At 34.9% G+C, this 16,130-nt stretch overlaps 4 protein-coding genes across 5 annotated transcripts; 1 reads left to right on the top strand and 3 right to left on the bottom strand.

Moving 5' to 3' along the window:
• Window positions 1-939: 939 nt before the first annotated feature.
• LOC121793902 (heavy metal-associated isoprenylated plant protein 36-like) lies at window positions 940-2,350 on the top strand. The gene is made up of 3 exons (XM_042191924.1): window positions 940-1,153; window positions 1,285-1,360; window positions 1,436-2,350. Exons 1-3 carry the CDS (start codon window positions 1,097-1,099, stop codon window positions 2,155-2,157), a joined length of 855 nt encoding a protein of 284 aa, XP_042047858.1. The 5' UTR covers window positions 940-1,096; the 3' UTR covers window positions 2,158-2,350.
• A 1,414-nt stretch (window positions 2,351-3,764) lies between these two features.
• On the bottom strand, window positions 3,765-7,164 carry LOC121795958 (probable protein phosphatase 2C 40). Its single transcript, XM_042194640.1, has 4 exons — window positions 6,712-7,164; window positions 4,927-6,002; window positions 4,555-4,819; window positions 3,765-4,096 (listed from the first exon to the last, which is right to left on the bottom strand). The coding sequence occupies exons 2-4, from the start codon at window positions 5,998-6,000 to the stop codon at window positions 3,966-3,968; spliced, it is 1,470 nt and encodes a 489-aa protein (XP_042050574.1). The 5' UTR covers window positions 6,001-6,002; window positions 6,712-7,164; the 3' UTR covers window positions 3,765-3,965.
• Window positions 7,165-9,596: 2,432 nt separating this feature from the next.
• Window positions 9,597-10,995, bottom strand: LOC121793719 (40S ribosomal protein S21-2). 2 transcript variants are annotated; one of them, XM_042191762.1, is made up of 4 exons: window positions 10,927-10,995; window positions 10,531-10,610; window positions 10,230-10,362; window positions 9,597-9,804 (listed from the first exon to the last, which is right to left on the bottom strand). In XM_042191762.1, the coding sequence occupies exons 2-4, from the start codon at window positions 10,578-10,580 to the stop codon at window positions 9,739-9,741; spliced, it is 249 nt and encodes an 82-aa protein (XP_042047696.1). In that variant the 5' UTR covers window positions 10,581-10,610; window positions 10,927-10,995; the 3' UTR covers window positions 9,597-9,738. The 2 variants fall into 2 exon arrangements, with proteins under 2 accessions (XP_042047696.1, XP_042047697.1); XM_042191763.1 differs by having other exon boundaries at window positions 10,864-10,930.
• A 906-nt stretch (window positions 10,996-11,901) lies between these two features.
• LOC121793640 (heat shock factor-binding protein-like) lies at window positions 11,902-14,063 on the bottom strand. Its single transcript, XM_042191676.1, has 5 exons — window positions 13,952-14,063; window positions 12,994-13,041; window positions 12,681-12,704; window positions 12,549-12,591; window positions 11,902-12,250 (listed from the first exon to the last, which is right to left on the bottom strand). The coding sequence occupies exons 1-5, from the start codon at window positions 13,952-13,954 to the stop codon at window positions 12,108-12,110; spliced, it is 261 nt and encodes an 86-aa protein (XP_042047610.1). The 5' UTR covers window positions 13,955-14,063; the 3' UTR covers window positions 11,902-12,107.
• Window positions 14,064-16,130: the final 2,067 nt, after the last annotated feature.

Here is a 16,130-nt window from a genome sequence, read left to right as displayed (position 1 = left end):
TGTAAACAGTTTATTTCATTTATTTGCTCTAGACCCCCTTTCACACATTTCCAAGAGTATCAATATTCACTTTTTGCTTGAGGGGGAGTGGCCTGTCTTCACCTGCCTTGTCTCCCGCTAATCTTGCATTAATACAAATTTGATGATTTAGTAGGTGGCCTTGGAATAAGAGGCACAAGTTATTTCCAAAGCTACATAATTTGATTTGGTAAATAGAAATAGAAATTTATTTTATAAACCAAGCTTACTATAGAATTTATACTCATAATCAATATCTAATGGTACAAAGTTTGTGTACCGTGGCTTAGTTGTTTCAACTGATTCATTATATATGGACTTGAAATTTGTCAATACCTTTTAAATTGATAATACTCCATATATCAACAGTGATTTTTCATATGACCGTTGTGATTGTAACTAACATGGTTGAGATGAAAGTGTAACTAATATGGTCATAAAGTGCGAATGGAAGGTTGAAATAAATAAGGTTGAAATTGCGTAGTAGTACTATGCTAGAATCATAAATGAATTTAAAAGTGCACCTACAAACTTAAATATTGGTGTTTAGAGCCCAAAAAAGAAAGGGGAAATTTTCAATTACGGTAAAAAAAATAGTATTATTTATAAATAATCACATAAGCTTTAATAAGAAATTGATAAAATAAGAGAGAATAAGAAAAGTAGATAACATAAAAGAGATATGGAAAATAGGTAAAAAAATTAACTGAAGATGAATCCTACTTGTATATACTATTAGTTTTAAAATAAAATGTGAGTAAAAAAATGTTAATAGAAGGTGGGGTTTATTATTATTTATGAAATATTGTAATCAATCTCCTGAAGTGGGACATCCATTTGATACTCACGGAGGAAGAGTAGAAATGTATATATTTGAACGTAGTAAAAGACTCATAATACTTGAAAGAGTATGGATTAATACTCCTCAAAATAGAAAATGTGGTGTGTGGCGGTGCGTGGGTAGTGTTGTCATTTAAAAAATACTCTTACGTAGTGAACCAAGCACTCTAGCAACTCTTTCTGTTCTAGTCTCTTCAATTTTATTCCAACACTCTCATCTTTCACTTCATTTCAATTCATGGCGTCCGGACAAGCAGATCAAGAACACCCACAGCCTCCCTCTCTTCAGTATCAGGTACCAAACAACTTGCAACAAAATTAATTTATATAAATAAGTAAAAAACAACAACTGATATGTCTCTCTTTGTTGCCACCTTTATGTTTTATAGCAAGTGTTCTAAAATCTCTTTCTCTCTTGATTTTCAGACATGGGTTCTGAAAGTTTCCATCCACTGTCAAGGCTGCAAAAGAAAAGTCAAGAAAGTGCTCCAAAGCATCGAAGGTAATACTAATGTTTTTGCATGTTTCAAAGGTTCAATTAATGGATGCTTATTCTCTGTTTAATCCTTGTTTTTAGGTGTTTATACAATAAATATTGAAGCGCAGCAGCAAAAAGTAACCGTGACCGGAAACGTGGATGCGCAGACCCTCATCAAGAAGCTGGTGAAGACTGGCAAACATGCAGAGCTTTGGCCAGAGAATCCCAAGCCCAAGGACAAGAAAGGAAACGACAAAGAAGCCGATTCAAAAACTGCCCAAAACACCGAAGACGAAGAGGACGACCCGCCGCCGGATAACGGCAACGTCAAGATCAGCTCCCCGCGGCTCTCCGGCGGACCTACCGTCAAGTTCGTGCTCGACCAGCCGCCGGAAAATGCCTCCGCCGGGGACAAGCCGCCGCCGCCTGAGAATAAAGGTAAAAAGAAGAAAAGGCGAGGGCGAAAAGGGAATAACAGTAGTGGAGGAAATAATAATAGTGCGGGAGCAGCGGGTAATGGTGCGGCGTCGAGCACAGGATTGGAGATTCCGAGGGTGGGAATCACGCAAGCCGTTGATCAAATCAATGAGAGCCCTCCACCGCAGAATGCGGCGTATCCGAGTTATGGTGCGCCGCAGCAAGCGTATGTGATGAGCTACAATGCGGCGTATCCTAGCGTGCCAGGTGCGCCGGGGTACTACGTGGCACCGTCGCCGTATGCGTACACGTATGGACCGGAGGAGTACGTGGCGCAACCGCAGCCGTTGGATTCGTTCGAGGTGTTGAGCGATGAGAATCCGAATGGATGTTGCGTCATATGATAGTTTTATGTGTTTTTTTTGCGAATGTATATAGAATTTTGAATATGTTAGTGTCTAATGTTGCATTAAAACGTTTTAATGCTCATTTTGCTGTGGAATTTCAGATTTAGTACTGCCAAACTTGCTAGGTCACATAAGAAAGGTATTTCCTGTGAACTTTAAAAAATGGTGAAGAATACCATCAACTTTAATAGAGATTTTAGTAGATGTGTGGAATTTTCATGAAATAAATTTTTTAGCCAAATTTATTAATTTTGGGAAATATGATTATAATTGTAGTTAGAGTTAAAACAACATTGCATTTTGTCCCATTTTCGAGGGTTATATACGACGTCATGCGAGCCACGTCATTTAAACTTGGCTAGAAAATTTATTTCATGAGAAATTTACGCATCTATCAAAGTTCAGGTATTTTTCACCATTTTAAAAGTTGGTGGAAAATACTAGATTTTAGGAAAAGTTCATGATTTTTAAGACTATTTTCCTATGTTATTTCGATTTATTATACTCACTCCGTCCCTGAAAAGTATGAATTATTTTCTTTTTAGTTCATCATTGAAAAGTACTCCGAACTTTCTGATTGAAATTATACCAACGAACCTTACTATTCTTTTTTATGAACATAATCTATTGGCACTAGATTGATATTTTATCTCATATTCTTGTATACTTGTGATAAAATGATATCTCAATTTATTATAGAAAAAGGACTTCTCTCGTGCTCCCACTGCCGCCGCCGCCTCCTCCCAGCATGCCTTCCTCTTCTTCTGGTCGGGTCAAATTTGGTTTCGGGTCGAATTTGGCCCGGTGCACCGTGAGGGTGAGCGTAGCAAAGTGTCCCTCATTATATATCGAAGTCCACAAAGAGGTTGGGTCACTTATCACATGTAGTGCAGTAAATAAATAGGAGATGGAAAATTATTCCAAGGAATCATATATGTATAGAAAGTGAGGGAAACTTTTGCAGGCAGATGATGATGGATGGGTGAGGAACAATTCAGCCTCACCAATCAATACAGAATATTCACAAACATCTCTACCCAATATTTTACCTAACATATTATACACAACTTGTTTTTTAACAACCTTAAAATAAAATCAGTAACATGAAAATTGGTTGGCAAATGCTCATTCAACAAAGCCTTTTTTTTACCTATTTATTCCCATAAACTTTTTGACAATTAAAAAAAAATCCAAATTTGTCACTTTTTGATAAATGATTTTCACTCTGTATACTTATTCTACTACACATTCCTTAAAAACCAATGTTGAAATCAAAGTGGGACTTTCCAAGGAGCATGATTAAAGCCAAGTAGCATTAGATCATGAACTATATGCCGTACAAAAAAGTGTTGATATCTCTCATTGAATGATCCAATGAAACACAAAGGGAGTGGTCTCTAATCTCTATTCCGCTCTCACCAATGCCTTATAGGTCGAGAAGTCGCACCAACACAAGGAATCGAGCATAAAACAAAAGGCAGCGCCTTGTTTTATGCTCGAAATAGATATAAATAACCAAAGAGAATCTTAGCATTGCTGTAACAGAACCACCTTTCTGCAAATATCATTTTTATCCATAAAAATATTCCACAAATTCAACATTCTTCATCATCAAGCTTCTTGACTCATAAGAAGATATATTCCTTCCACATACAAAAAATCAATGTGCAAATACACGATTTTTGCAATGAACAACACGTTTTAAAGAAGATATATGTACGAACCGAGTTTATTTCAAACCTTTTTGTCTAAGGAGGGAATCTAAAGCTAAGAAGCTGCAAAAAGTTTGACCTGAATGGTCTGTTTCACAGACACAGCGTTGACGCCTTCGACGTCCGTTTGTTCGTCCCCAAGACGATCACCATGACTGTGACATCGTCATGATATTTCCGCCTTCTGCCAGCAGGGATGCTCATCAGCTCTTCCATGCTAAAACCTGTTCCGTAATAATATAATATATATATTTAGCGCGATATTTTCAGAAAAGTCATGTAACTCATAAGAGACTTATTCAAGATTTTTGTCTAGTTCAATTATTGTTTGAAAAGTAGATGATGTAATATCAATATATGCAACAAATCATAGGAGATTATGCAAGTTTCAAAGACGATTATTTAATCTGGCCTACCATATAATATTGCTGTCAAGATCATTACAATATAATTTAGAAGGGGGAAGTCAATACTCAAAAAAGGAAGTGACGATGTCGTTATACAGGAGGCAACAACTATTGAACAACCTAGGTGACATAACTGAATCAAGTAGATCGAATTAAAAAATATTAGCAGAAGAGTATATTTTTATGATGATTGCAAGCACCGAATATTAAATACAGCATCATAGTCTGCAATCACATCAAACAAAACAAAAAAAATTTAAGTGGTGATCGCATACCTGCTGAATCTGCAGCTCTTGCAGCGAGCTGCTCGACTAGGAACTTCGCTGGATCGCCAGAAGGGTTCCTTAGCATGTACAAATGCACGAGGTTCACGACTTCATCATTGGTGAAAAAGTCAAACAAGCCATCGCTCCCGAGCACAACAAAGTGATCAGAGTCCGATACTTCATGCGCAATAAGAGATGGTTCCATAGATACATAAGGAGGACTTATGAGATTACGGACACTAAGAATACCCATCAAAGCATCATTCATGTCTTTCTGCAGAAAACAAGAGTTGAGTGATAATGATAAGATAAATCAAGGAGCAAAAGTTGACTCTACATATAAACCATTCAACGAACAAACTAGGTTGTCCAAAGATGTACCTTTTTCAAGTAACCAACTCCAAAAGCTCTCGTAACCTTAAGCTTTCCTTTCACTTTCCCAGCCACGAGCGTAGAAGGGTCGTCGGGATGTTCATTCAGAACTCTGATTCTCTCGTCTTCGTTGTCGACAGTATGACTATCAGTAAGCTGGACGGCTCGCAGTCCCTTGCTGCCCCTGGTGCCATTCCCTTTATCATAGGTAGCCAAGACTGCTCGACTATCACCAAGATTGAGCAAGTACAAGTTTTTTCCATGGAGTAGAGTGAGCAACACGCAAGATCCGATAGATACTAGATCAGGACGGTCATCCATTTCCTGTTCGACCATGTGAAGAAACTCACTTTCCACTTGATTGAGCGCATGTTGGAGGCTGCTAAGCACGCTCTGCTGGAAAAATCTGTTCCCGTTTTGCGTGTACAAACAATCAGTGCCTTTTGACAAATCCTGATCCATATCCCAGTCTAGCAAGTTGAGGTGAGAGGTGATTGTCTCATACAATGTTCCAGCCAGAAAATCAGCTGCGTCCCTTCCATTAAAGCCGTCGTAGATGCCACAGAAAAGCCAACCGTTCTCTTCAGAGCAAACAGCTTGAACTCTGTCTTCGCCAGCTGCCCCTCCGGCAATTTGTAGCTCCATTGCATTGAGAAAGCTTTCGCTTCTCGAAGGAGCGCTCATGGACTTTAGCGAAAAGGAATCATAATCAAGTGTCTCACTTGGTGAGGACGGGCTGAGGCTCAAGATCGTCATGTTGCTCTGGAAAGAAGACGACAGCAGGTCCATTTTCGTTAGAGATGGAATCCTCCGGAAGGAATTAGGAGAGTCCAGAGTCGGGAGTATCTCAGAGGCAATCAGCCCATTGCAAATATTTGTGTTAGCTAACGTAGCATTAGCACTCAATGCAGCACCAGAGAGGCAAGAGAAAGAACTATTGGCTCTTCGGAGTCCACCAGAAGACGGGATATCAATATAATTACGCCTATCCCAAGAACTATCATTCTTACCGTTGCAATGATAACCAAAACTGACTTTAATCTCTCCTTCAGAATTGCTTATGGTTTCAGCATGTATCATCATGGCTGATAAGGAGAAAAACACAAAGATCTTTATCAGTAGATTTCGTTTACGATAGGTAACAGGAGAAGAGGAAATTGTTACAGAAAATACATGGCAAATAACACACTTCTAGAAGACTTCAGCTGAATATGCAGATCCAGAAACTTAACGAGCAACGAGTTCATTATTGCTACAATCGAAAGAAATTGCTCTTTACGACAAGTACTGAACAGTCAACGGAGAATACATCAAGAACTATAGGGATATGAAATCTTGCTATGTCTCCAAATAGTCTGGTCCTATAAAAAGGATTATGTTACATGAGGCTGATTATAATGCAAAACTGTCAAACTAAAAACTTCATCAATATATTTGGGGATTTGCAGAGCATTGATCATCAGTATCTTACTGCTAGATTGCAACATACAATCAAGAAACAGGAATTTTCAGGTATGTGGAGTAATATTTTTGTCAAAATTTATTGAAAAATCTCCAGAGGATACAAGATCTAATTTTTAAGGATATAGCAACTGAAACCACACGATGTTCAGTAATTTATACACAAATCAAATGAAAATTCACACAATCCAAATTACTCCCTAAATAAGAACACCAAAAGGGCTAAACACAAAACACGAAAAACAGCAAAATAATCACTATATAAACACCACATCATCACTCCAGACAACAAAAAGAACTAAAATTTTACACATATTGCAATACACAACTCACCTTCTTGATTGTACCCAAAACCTTCAAACCTCGGAATGCCAACTCTCTCTCTCTCTCTCTCTCTCTCTCTCTCTGCGGTTGGTAAAGATGCAAAACTGTGAATAGCACCAACACACACTGTGTAGGAAAAGTGTAATAAAAGCACAAAGGCAAATATTTTTTGGAAGTATTAGGCGATACACGAGGAGTAATGAGAGGGAGAGGGGAAACGGAGAGGAGGGAGCGTGCTAAATATAGAGGAATTTTGAAGAGAGGTCAAAATGTGCTATGATTCATCAATACAGGTATCAAGAATCAGTCTGAATCCCTTATTAAAAAATTTCCCCCTTCTTTCTTTGCAAATAAACTTCTTTTTCTTCTCTCTTTTTCCAGATGCTCATCAATTCTCTGCAATCCACTCTTTTTCCTCCCTATCTCCACTTTCTCTCACCTCTCTCCTTTTGTTGCTTTGATCAGCATAAATAATATATAATCACCATAAAAAATTCATTCTTCATTATGTAAGTAAAGAATATTATAATAAAAAAAATCATCTTTAATTTCTTATTGGGCATTAAGTAACAATTAAAATCTAAACAATCATTAGCATTAATTAGATTTACGAAGATCTGGATATGCATTAAAATATTGCGTTTTTATGTGTGCAAGTGGAGTATACCAATTTATTGGTATGCAAGTAGAAGAAAAATCTTTCTTGTTTAATATCGTTTAAGCACCAACATAATAATTCAGCTTTTGTTTTACTCTATTGTTTCAATGAAAACATCTGACTTATACAAACTGCAAGTTTTGTTCTCGACATTTCATTCAAGGAGTATTTTCAACTATGTAAGTTTATAAACAAGATAACACCTAGTCTAATTTCATCAAGTGAAAAAGAAAAGAATGCATATGATAATCATATTTTGTGTCCCAGCGGTATGTATTTTCTAAAATATGTCAAATCGAGTACTTTTTTCAGAGCATCCGCATCGAGCGCATCCGCATCGGTGCTCGATGCGGAGGACGGCGTCCGTGCCGCTGGCACGGCATGCCCCTGTCCGCCGTTGTGCTCTTGCCAACAACACGGCTCTGGTCGATACATCGAGCATGTCTGTGCCGCTGAGCAGGGCGACGTGGTGCGTTTCTATTGGCCGTTGGCATTTTTTTCTTTTTTTTAAAATCGAAAAAATAACAAAAATAAACAAATATATTTTGAATTTTTTTTAATTTTTTTAATCTCAAAATCATCTATAAATACACGCATTCATCATCCATTTGAGCGAAATTCGGTCACGAGTAATGAGTTTTTTTAATTTTATGAATTTAATCATGTAATTTTTAAATTTTTGGATTTAAATTATGTAATTTTTAATTTTTAGGACTTTAATTATGAAATTTTTAATTTTTTAGTAATTAGTAATAGTATTTTAGGTATTTTTAATGCATTTTAATATTGTGGAAATATTTTTATTTAAATTGAATAATAGAATGGTGGGAACCTTGAGCATGTCATTGGGGAAGAGTAAGAATGTGGGTGTTGTGCTCTTGCCAAAATTGACCGGGAGTAAAAAATAATAAAAGTGGGTCCGGGCCCACATCCATGCTCTTTGATGGGGATGCACCCAGCTTCTTAAATCTGAGTAAAATAATAATAATAATAATAATAATAATAATAATAATAATAATAATAATAATAATAATAATAATAATAATAATAATAATAATAATAATAATAATAATAATAATAATAATAATAATAATAATAATAATAATAATAATAATAATAATAATAATAATAATAATAATAATAATAATAATAATAATAATAATAATAATAATAATAATAATAATAATAATAATAATAATAATAATAATAATAATAGGGACAAAAGATGATGGTATTCTGTGAAACTGAAGCCCCAAATTAAATGTAGAACGCATGTCCATGCCATTTATTTGTGGCCCATGTTTAATCAATCTCAAAGTAACTATCACAAGCATGGACTCTTGAGTAAGGATAACAAAATCAAGTCCACAAACTATTCTTCTTTTTATCGTCAAAGAAATCACATCATAAATTCATAATACACTGACTACTTGGGGACGTGCATTGAATGTAACATTCCGCCTAAAATTATACTGTACTAGTAGAAATAATGTGTGTAATTTTGTGTGGTTTGAGTTCTCCATCTCCTAACACAATGTATTTAGATCTCTATTAATATTATGACTAAAAAAATCCGACTTTTCAAACGCCCATCATCTTGATTCTACACTACTATCTCCACTAATAGATGATAATTATGGTCCATATCTGTAAAATGTCATCACGCATTACGTCACAAAAAAATGGCTGGCCTACAAATTCAAAAATTTGGCAAGAAAATCAGTTATGTTTAACATGGTTAGAAATTGTCCTACATACCTAATTTGGATAACTGATGGAAAATCAAATACGGACAAGAACTGTACGCGACTTAAACAACATTGTGTGTTAAGATACAAAACGACATTTCTCTCATCTCCCACTTTAACCCTAAACCTTATCTCTCTCGGTAGAATTGATTATCTTCTTGTAAAGAAGTGAAATGTTCGACAGGAAACGATCAATTTTGCCTTATGTTTCTTTGAAGTTTTTGGATATCCACCGTCTTATCAAGCCCAAACATGTTCCATGTAGATTGGACATCCACCGTCTTATTATTAAAATTGAAATAGGAATTGAACTAAATATTAGCATTCCTAATGTTTCTTACAAGTATTTACATATCTAGTCTTCATCAAGCAGCAAGCATGTTCCATGGAAGATGTTTCATGATTAAAAAAAACCATTAAAAAAATACTACTCCGTTATAGATGCCAAAAAAACATACTCCACTACTGAAAAGCACATGCAGCGTATATTGAGCACAAAATGTTGTAATATTAGAATTCAATGATAATGGCAAAAAATTGCATCCACATCAAAGTCACTAACACAAATTGCAAAAAAAGAGAAACATCCAAGATTAAGCTTGTTTTTCAAACCATGAACATAATAACGGTCTACTGTTGTCGGGCCTCGACTTTCTTCTTTTGCCAGAGGCGATCCAAAGCACTGTCGGCGTCACCCTGAAGTGAGAGATCAGGAACAAGTTAAGTTCCAAAAGCATTTTTTGATGTGGGGGCAGCATAACAAAACTAATCAATAGTGGGAGTGCATCAGGTAAAGAGTGAGTGCATCAGGTAAAGATGCATATTAGAAAAATTGTTGCAGAAACTGAGTTCATGATTCAGTTTGCAATATTAGTATAAAAGCAGTTCAGTGAACATATTGAACTCTCGATAAAAGGAGTACGTTGATGCAAACAAACCAAGTCCAAAAGCATTAAACTAGCTAATGTATACTAGTAATAATTAAAACATAAACTACACGATAACCGGAGAAATGACTTAAATAAGATTTAAACACATTTTATTCAAATTGTAGAAACAATGGACAAGTTAGTCTACAAATAAATGGCATTTAACATCACATGATTCAGCTAACAAAGTACCTGAGCACGGATGAAACCACAGAGGGCAAAAGTAGAGAATTGGCCAGTGTAAATGCCCCTCTCGTCGACATGTCCGATGTTAAGCTGCACGGAAGCATGATCCTTGGAGGTGATCAGACGGTTGGTAGCGGAGCTACAAACATAATAGACAAATATCAGTTTCTGGTCACAAATACAGACAATATTGGCACTCTAAAATTGTTATGACACTCCAGATTGAGACGGAAAAAAAAACTAAACAACAAGAGATGAAGAATTTAGAATGTAACATAAAAACATCAATGCACATGTAGTATTATACCATTTCCGTGGGATGTAAAGATCCATGTTTTGACCCTCTTCATTCTGCATTTTGACAGGTCTCTTCGAACACTACTTGGACTGTACAAAAGAGAAAATATTCGAATATAAATACATGTGGATAATTGGAAATATTGCAGACTATGAGAAATTCCAAACAGTCGTTCTAATTTATGAAGACATCTATCATAATGTATTCCAGGAGAAATTCAACTTCAATTATACGCAATAAAATCGACCTAAAATCAATTGGCTTAATTTTCAATTCCATATGAACATGATACAAGGCCAGTAAAAATTGGAACAAAAAATACGGGGGGGGGGGGGGAATTACCATGAAAAACTTCATCAACAATGATTGCATCTAGCTTGGTAAAATTCGAGGGCGTAAGCTTACCTGATTAATGTCTCAGCTGGTGAAGAAGAGCAGTCAACACGCAGCAGAAGATGAACGACGAGTAAAACCCTAATCTCTTGATTCCTGCAATTTATAAGCCCGAATATGCGTACTATGTATTGGGCCGATAATTAGGCCCAGATCTATACATTTTAAAATTCAGCCCATAATATATATTAGTAGTAGTACTAGTAGTTATAAATTTGAAAATTATAAATTTAGTCCATCTTTCACTTTGGGCTTAGATTTTGGATCCCTTAATTTTCCAACAATGTTTTTTTATTTAGACTATCTTCATCATACACCAAATCTCATTTTTTGTGTAAAAAAATTTTCCAATCATTTACACCATTTTTTAGTATGTACTCTCACAATTTTTTTCAGTACACTCAAATTTGGTGTTGTTCCCTGAATAAATGCAAACATGGGGTTGAATTAGCAGTATGATTGGAAAAGTTTTCTACATCAAAATGAAATTTGATGTATGCTTGGAGATAGCCTAAAATTCCATGCCTAAAAGAAATCAATTAGATGCAATGTAGACAAAGAGAGTATGTAGGATTCAATCCATAATCTCTCGGTTTGGAGAAACTCCAACCCATTATAGGCCTTGTGAGTGAAGTGTAAATAACTCGCAAGATGAAGTAGTACTATTAAAAATCAAGGTTTTAAAGTTATAATAAGACAAAGGATATTTATTGAATTAATTAGGAGAGATGATAAAGAAAGAATAAAGTATGAAATAAAGTAAAATAATAGAAATTAGATATTTTGCTAAAAATGAAAAAAAAAAAGAAAAATCAGTCACTTATTGTGGAACGAAGAGAGTGTAATTTTTCACTAGCAGGCATTGCATGAAAATTAAATTGGTGGAATTTCTTGCAAACATGTCATGGCATAATTTTACGTAAATGATGATTGCATTTTAACAATTTTTTCTGCATGTAACAATACGTATAATTTTGGTAAGCATCATTTTTACTAAACGAAAGCTCATTTTAATGAACTTGAAATGAAGTACAGAGCTGAACCAATTTGCATAATTGCAAACAATCTCCGACTAGAAAACACAGTTGAATATCAATCACAAGATTGTGCTCCTAGTGATTCTTGTATAGTTTCTCCTCAAAGATAGCACTAAAAATATCACTGGCACTCAAAAATAACACTCAAAGATAGCACTAGCAACTATCTCCTCCAGATTTTGGTTCTTCTTTAATCTTCGCTGGAGCTGAAGGCGATGGAGAGCCTTCCTGACCCATCTCGGTTCTAAGATCGTTGATGCTCTGCTCCAACTCATCAATCCGGTTACCCATTTCGTCAAGTGCAGCTTTGTTAAGGAACTCAAGCCAAAACTACCAATTGAACATGAATGGAAAGACAAAGATGCAGTGTTCAATTACCAATTTGAGGGCTCGTCTCTGATGCCATGTGTACCTTACGACTTGTATTGTTTAATGTAGTGAATGTTTGTCAAACATGCTTGAGATATCATGAGTACTACAGATTCCACGATTACCCATTTCCAAGATCAATCAATTATTTACTCTTGTGTTCATAAATAAAACCAGGCAGCATCCACAAAAAATGAAGAAGCAACTATGTATAGTACTGAAGGATATTTTTAGAGATGATAGATTCTGACATTGTGTGAAATCTTGATTGCTGCACAAGAAGAAGGTAAATAAAATAGGAAGCATCCAAAAGCCAAAATACATAAATTGAAACTTAGCTTTATAACAATAGTCACTCACCATTTGCTGAAGAAGATTTTGCACCTAAAAAGTCAAAAGTAGAAATATTAGCACAAGTAATACTGGCAAGTGGACAATATTCTAATCACAAACATGTGAGGTGGAATGAACAAATACTCAATCTTCCTCAGCATAAAAGAAAAGGCAACAAAAGAAAATATTCAAAGAACACAATGAGATGTTGAGACTCATCATACATGCAATAAAACAGAAACTACTAACGGAATACTAAACTACACTTAATTAATATCTTGAATGAATGAAAATTACAAACATATCAATCACAAATTTTAGCATGTGTGAGAGATCTTACAAATGCAGTCATGTCAGCGGTGCTTTGTTTAGCATCATCTTGACCGTCCTGCAATTTAAGTATAATATTATAAGGAATACCACAACGTCTAGTAAGTAAAGTAAAAGTTAATGTGACAGAACAGTTAAAACAAGCATTCATTTTGAAGACAAATGTTTTGTAAAAGAAACTATCAACTCGATATTGAATATCAAAAATTCCACTAGAGTGCCCCGTGGGTAGAACAAGAGTACTTTACGGACATCTTATAAAACTGTAAATATGAAATACTGTATATAAAAGACACGAGCATGTATCTAAGTAAGGTAGTATTCATATCATTAATAAGTGAAAGAAACACTGTAACCCTTTATCAGAACACGAGAAGTTAAGAACGCACTGTATGAAACAATTCCATCAACATCACATAATATGAGTTATGGCTTTCATTATACCTAACTCACTGAAGAAGAGGAAATTCAGACAACTCGTGATATCGCACAGATGTGTTGTATGGTACACAACAAAAATATTCTAATCATACAAATTATTATACGAACCATTAGATGCAAAATAAGAATATCAACTTCTATTTTGTGATGCACCCTTATTCTCCAACAACATTAGTCACTTCTGCATTACACCAATCCTCTGTAGTATAGGTAGATCCACAATCACAAAAAAAAAAGTAATAAACAATCGATTATTCAAATTACAGTTAGCTCAATTATATTGCCCCCATGCAACCTCGACATTTTCAATATGAAATGACAACAAATTGCACATTTTCAATATGAAATGACAACAATTTGATCAATTATGCAATCGAGCAATTCCATATAAATCACATCCAAAACAACCGGTGTAATCCAAAATGTATAAGCTAAACCGGTAAAAAGCAAACGAAAAGAGAATCCAGATGCACGATCAACGACTATAGATGGAAACCCAAAAGAGAATGATTGGGGGAGTAATTTACCATTCTTGGGAACGAAAGCCTTGCTGGAAATGCCCTAGAGAGAGAAATTGAGATAAAAGTTTGTTAGATTTTGAATTGTGAGATTTCAGTTTGTGACTGAGCTTTAATTTGAAAGATGATTGAGCTAACATGTTTTGGGCCGGCTTTCTAGTAATTAGGCCTTCATATTCGTGGGGGGCTCATATTTTTAAGAAATTAGGCCTTTATTTTTTGGAAGTTAATATTTTAATGAGATGGATCTAGTAACTATTTTTCTACTATCTCTCCTCTATTTAATTTTGCAGTAAATTTGTCAGCCCCTACCAAAAGACCAAAAGTCCAAAACTATCAGTATTGATAGTAATGGGGTGATTGTTTAAGATATGATCTATTGCTGAAAAGTTCAGCAATTTTCAACCCCTCTTCAAAATATTGCAATAATAACATATGTTTTCAATTCATTGCAAAGTAGACACATCTGATGTATTTCGACAACATTGTTTCAAGAGTGATATGCGGCACATTATGTCATTTTATAGTAGTAAATTTAGATTGTGTTTATTCCACTACAAATTTGAAGTAGGTGTTAAACGTGTTTGCATCAAAATTAATTTGTTGTGAATCTTTTGTCAATTAATTTACTGCATATGGCAGTATAGAATGTATAGATTGAAGCTTTTGCGGACACACACATCGAGTCTTGAGCTGGCAACGGGGGATTAAATATTAATGAAGCATCTTACTTTTGGCTCTTTATAATCGAAATTTTAAGATATGGGAACAACACATGCTGCTTTTGCTTTAGCATGCCCCTCCAACAAGAATACACGAATTATTGTTTTACCTGCCCAAACTTAGTCATTTCAATTACTGCTTTGGATCATATCACTCTACCAATCATTATGTATATTGAACACTTTCTTCATAAATTATCGCATAAATATGAAAAATCAAACCTATCACCTTTAAGAGCATTCACAATAGATGCCCTAGTGGGAGCCCTAGTGATTGCCACATTAGCATGTCCCTTTTTTCTGCAATGGTGGAGCCCCAGTGGATGTCATATTAATTAAACTTAATTTGCTTTTAATTTTTAATATTATTGTTTTTTATTTTTATTTTAAATTACTAAAATATCAAAATATATTATATTAAACACTACAAAATTTGAAAAAACAACTACATTACTTAATTAAAAAAAACTACATCATACTTAGCAAAAAAAGCATCACTAAACTAAATTACTAAATTACTTAAAAAAAACTTTAAAAAAACCAATTAGGGTTTAAATAATTTAAAAAATAAAATAAAAAACGCAAAAAACCGAAGAGATCGGGCTCGGGCTCGGGGCTGCAATGGATGCCCAATCAGGTACCTGATCGATCGGGCGCGAGATCAGGACGACCGATCTTTCTGTCGCGTGGCTCGGGCTCGAGCGCTTGCAGTGGATGCCCGAGGATGCCCGAGCCCGATCTCGGGCGATCGGACGTTAGATCGGGCATCCACTGTGGATGCTCTAAAGATTGAAACAATGGAGTACTAATATTTCTTTGATTTGGGGAGAAGGGTGTTGTATTTGATATTTAAATGCAAACCACTCTCTTCAAGAATCTGGCCGAGTTTTGGGGTGTTTTGAATAATCATTTGATATAAGGGATATAAATGTAATTATATTATAGTTTGGTTTTTATCATTAGGCGAGTTTTGGGAAGTTAAATTATATTATGTGGACATTAAATATTATGTGGACATTAAATATAAGGGATATAAATGCAATTATATTATAGTTTGGTTTTTATCATTAGGCGAGTTTTGGGAAGTTAATCATATTATGTGGACATTAAATATGTCAACCATTTAGGTAAACTAATTAATTGAGTCGTTTATTCTTGCAAACTGATATTAATCTCTTGCTATTAGTTGCCTCTAAGATTGTGTAGCTCCATTTTCCTTTTATATATTGATCTCCTTGGACTGCGCATTAACTTTCAAACGTTAATATGTACGTTAAATTTTTGAATAACTGATTATATCTAAAATTCAAGATATGAATGAAAATGGTTGTAAGCGTTTTTTAAACGCTATTCTCACTAAATAATGGTGTTTTTAAATAATCAATGACACAATCATATTGAATTATTTCCGTAGATGAAGGTTATAAAAGGGCATGTATCAACAGTATATTTCAGATTACCTTTTC

This window comes from Salvia splendens, chromosome 3 (genome assembly GCF_004379255.2).
Source record: "Salvia splendens isolate huo1 chromosome 3, SspV2, whole genome shotgun sequence".
Taxonomy (NCBI): domain Eukaryota; kingdom Viridiplantae; phylum Streptophyta; class Magnoliopsida; order Lamiales; family Lamiaceae; genus Salvia; species Salvia splendens.
Note: the sequence above shows the minus strand (reverse complement) of the source record. Positions and strands in the feature narration are given on the sequence as shown.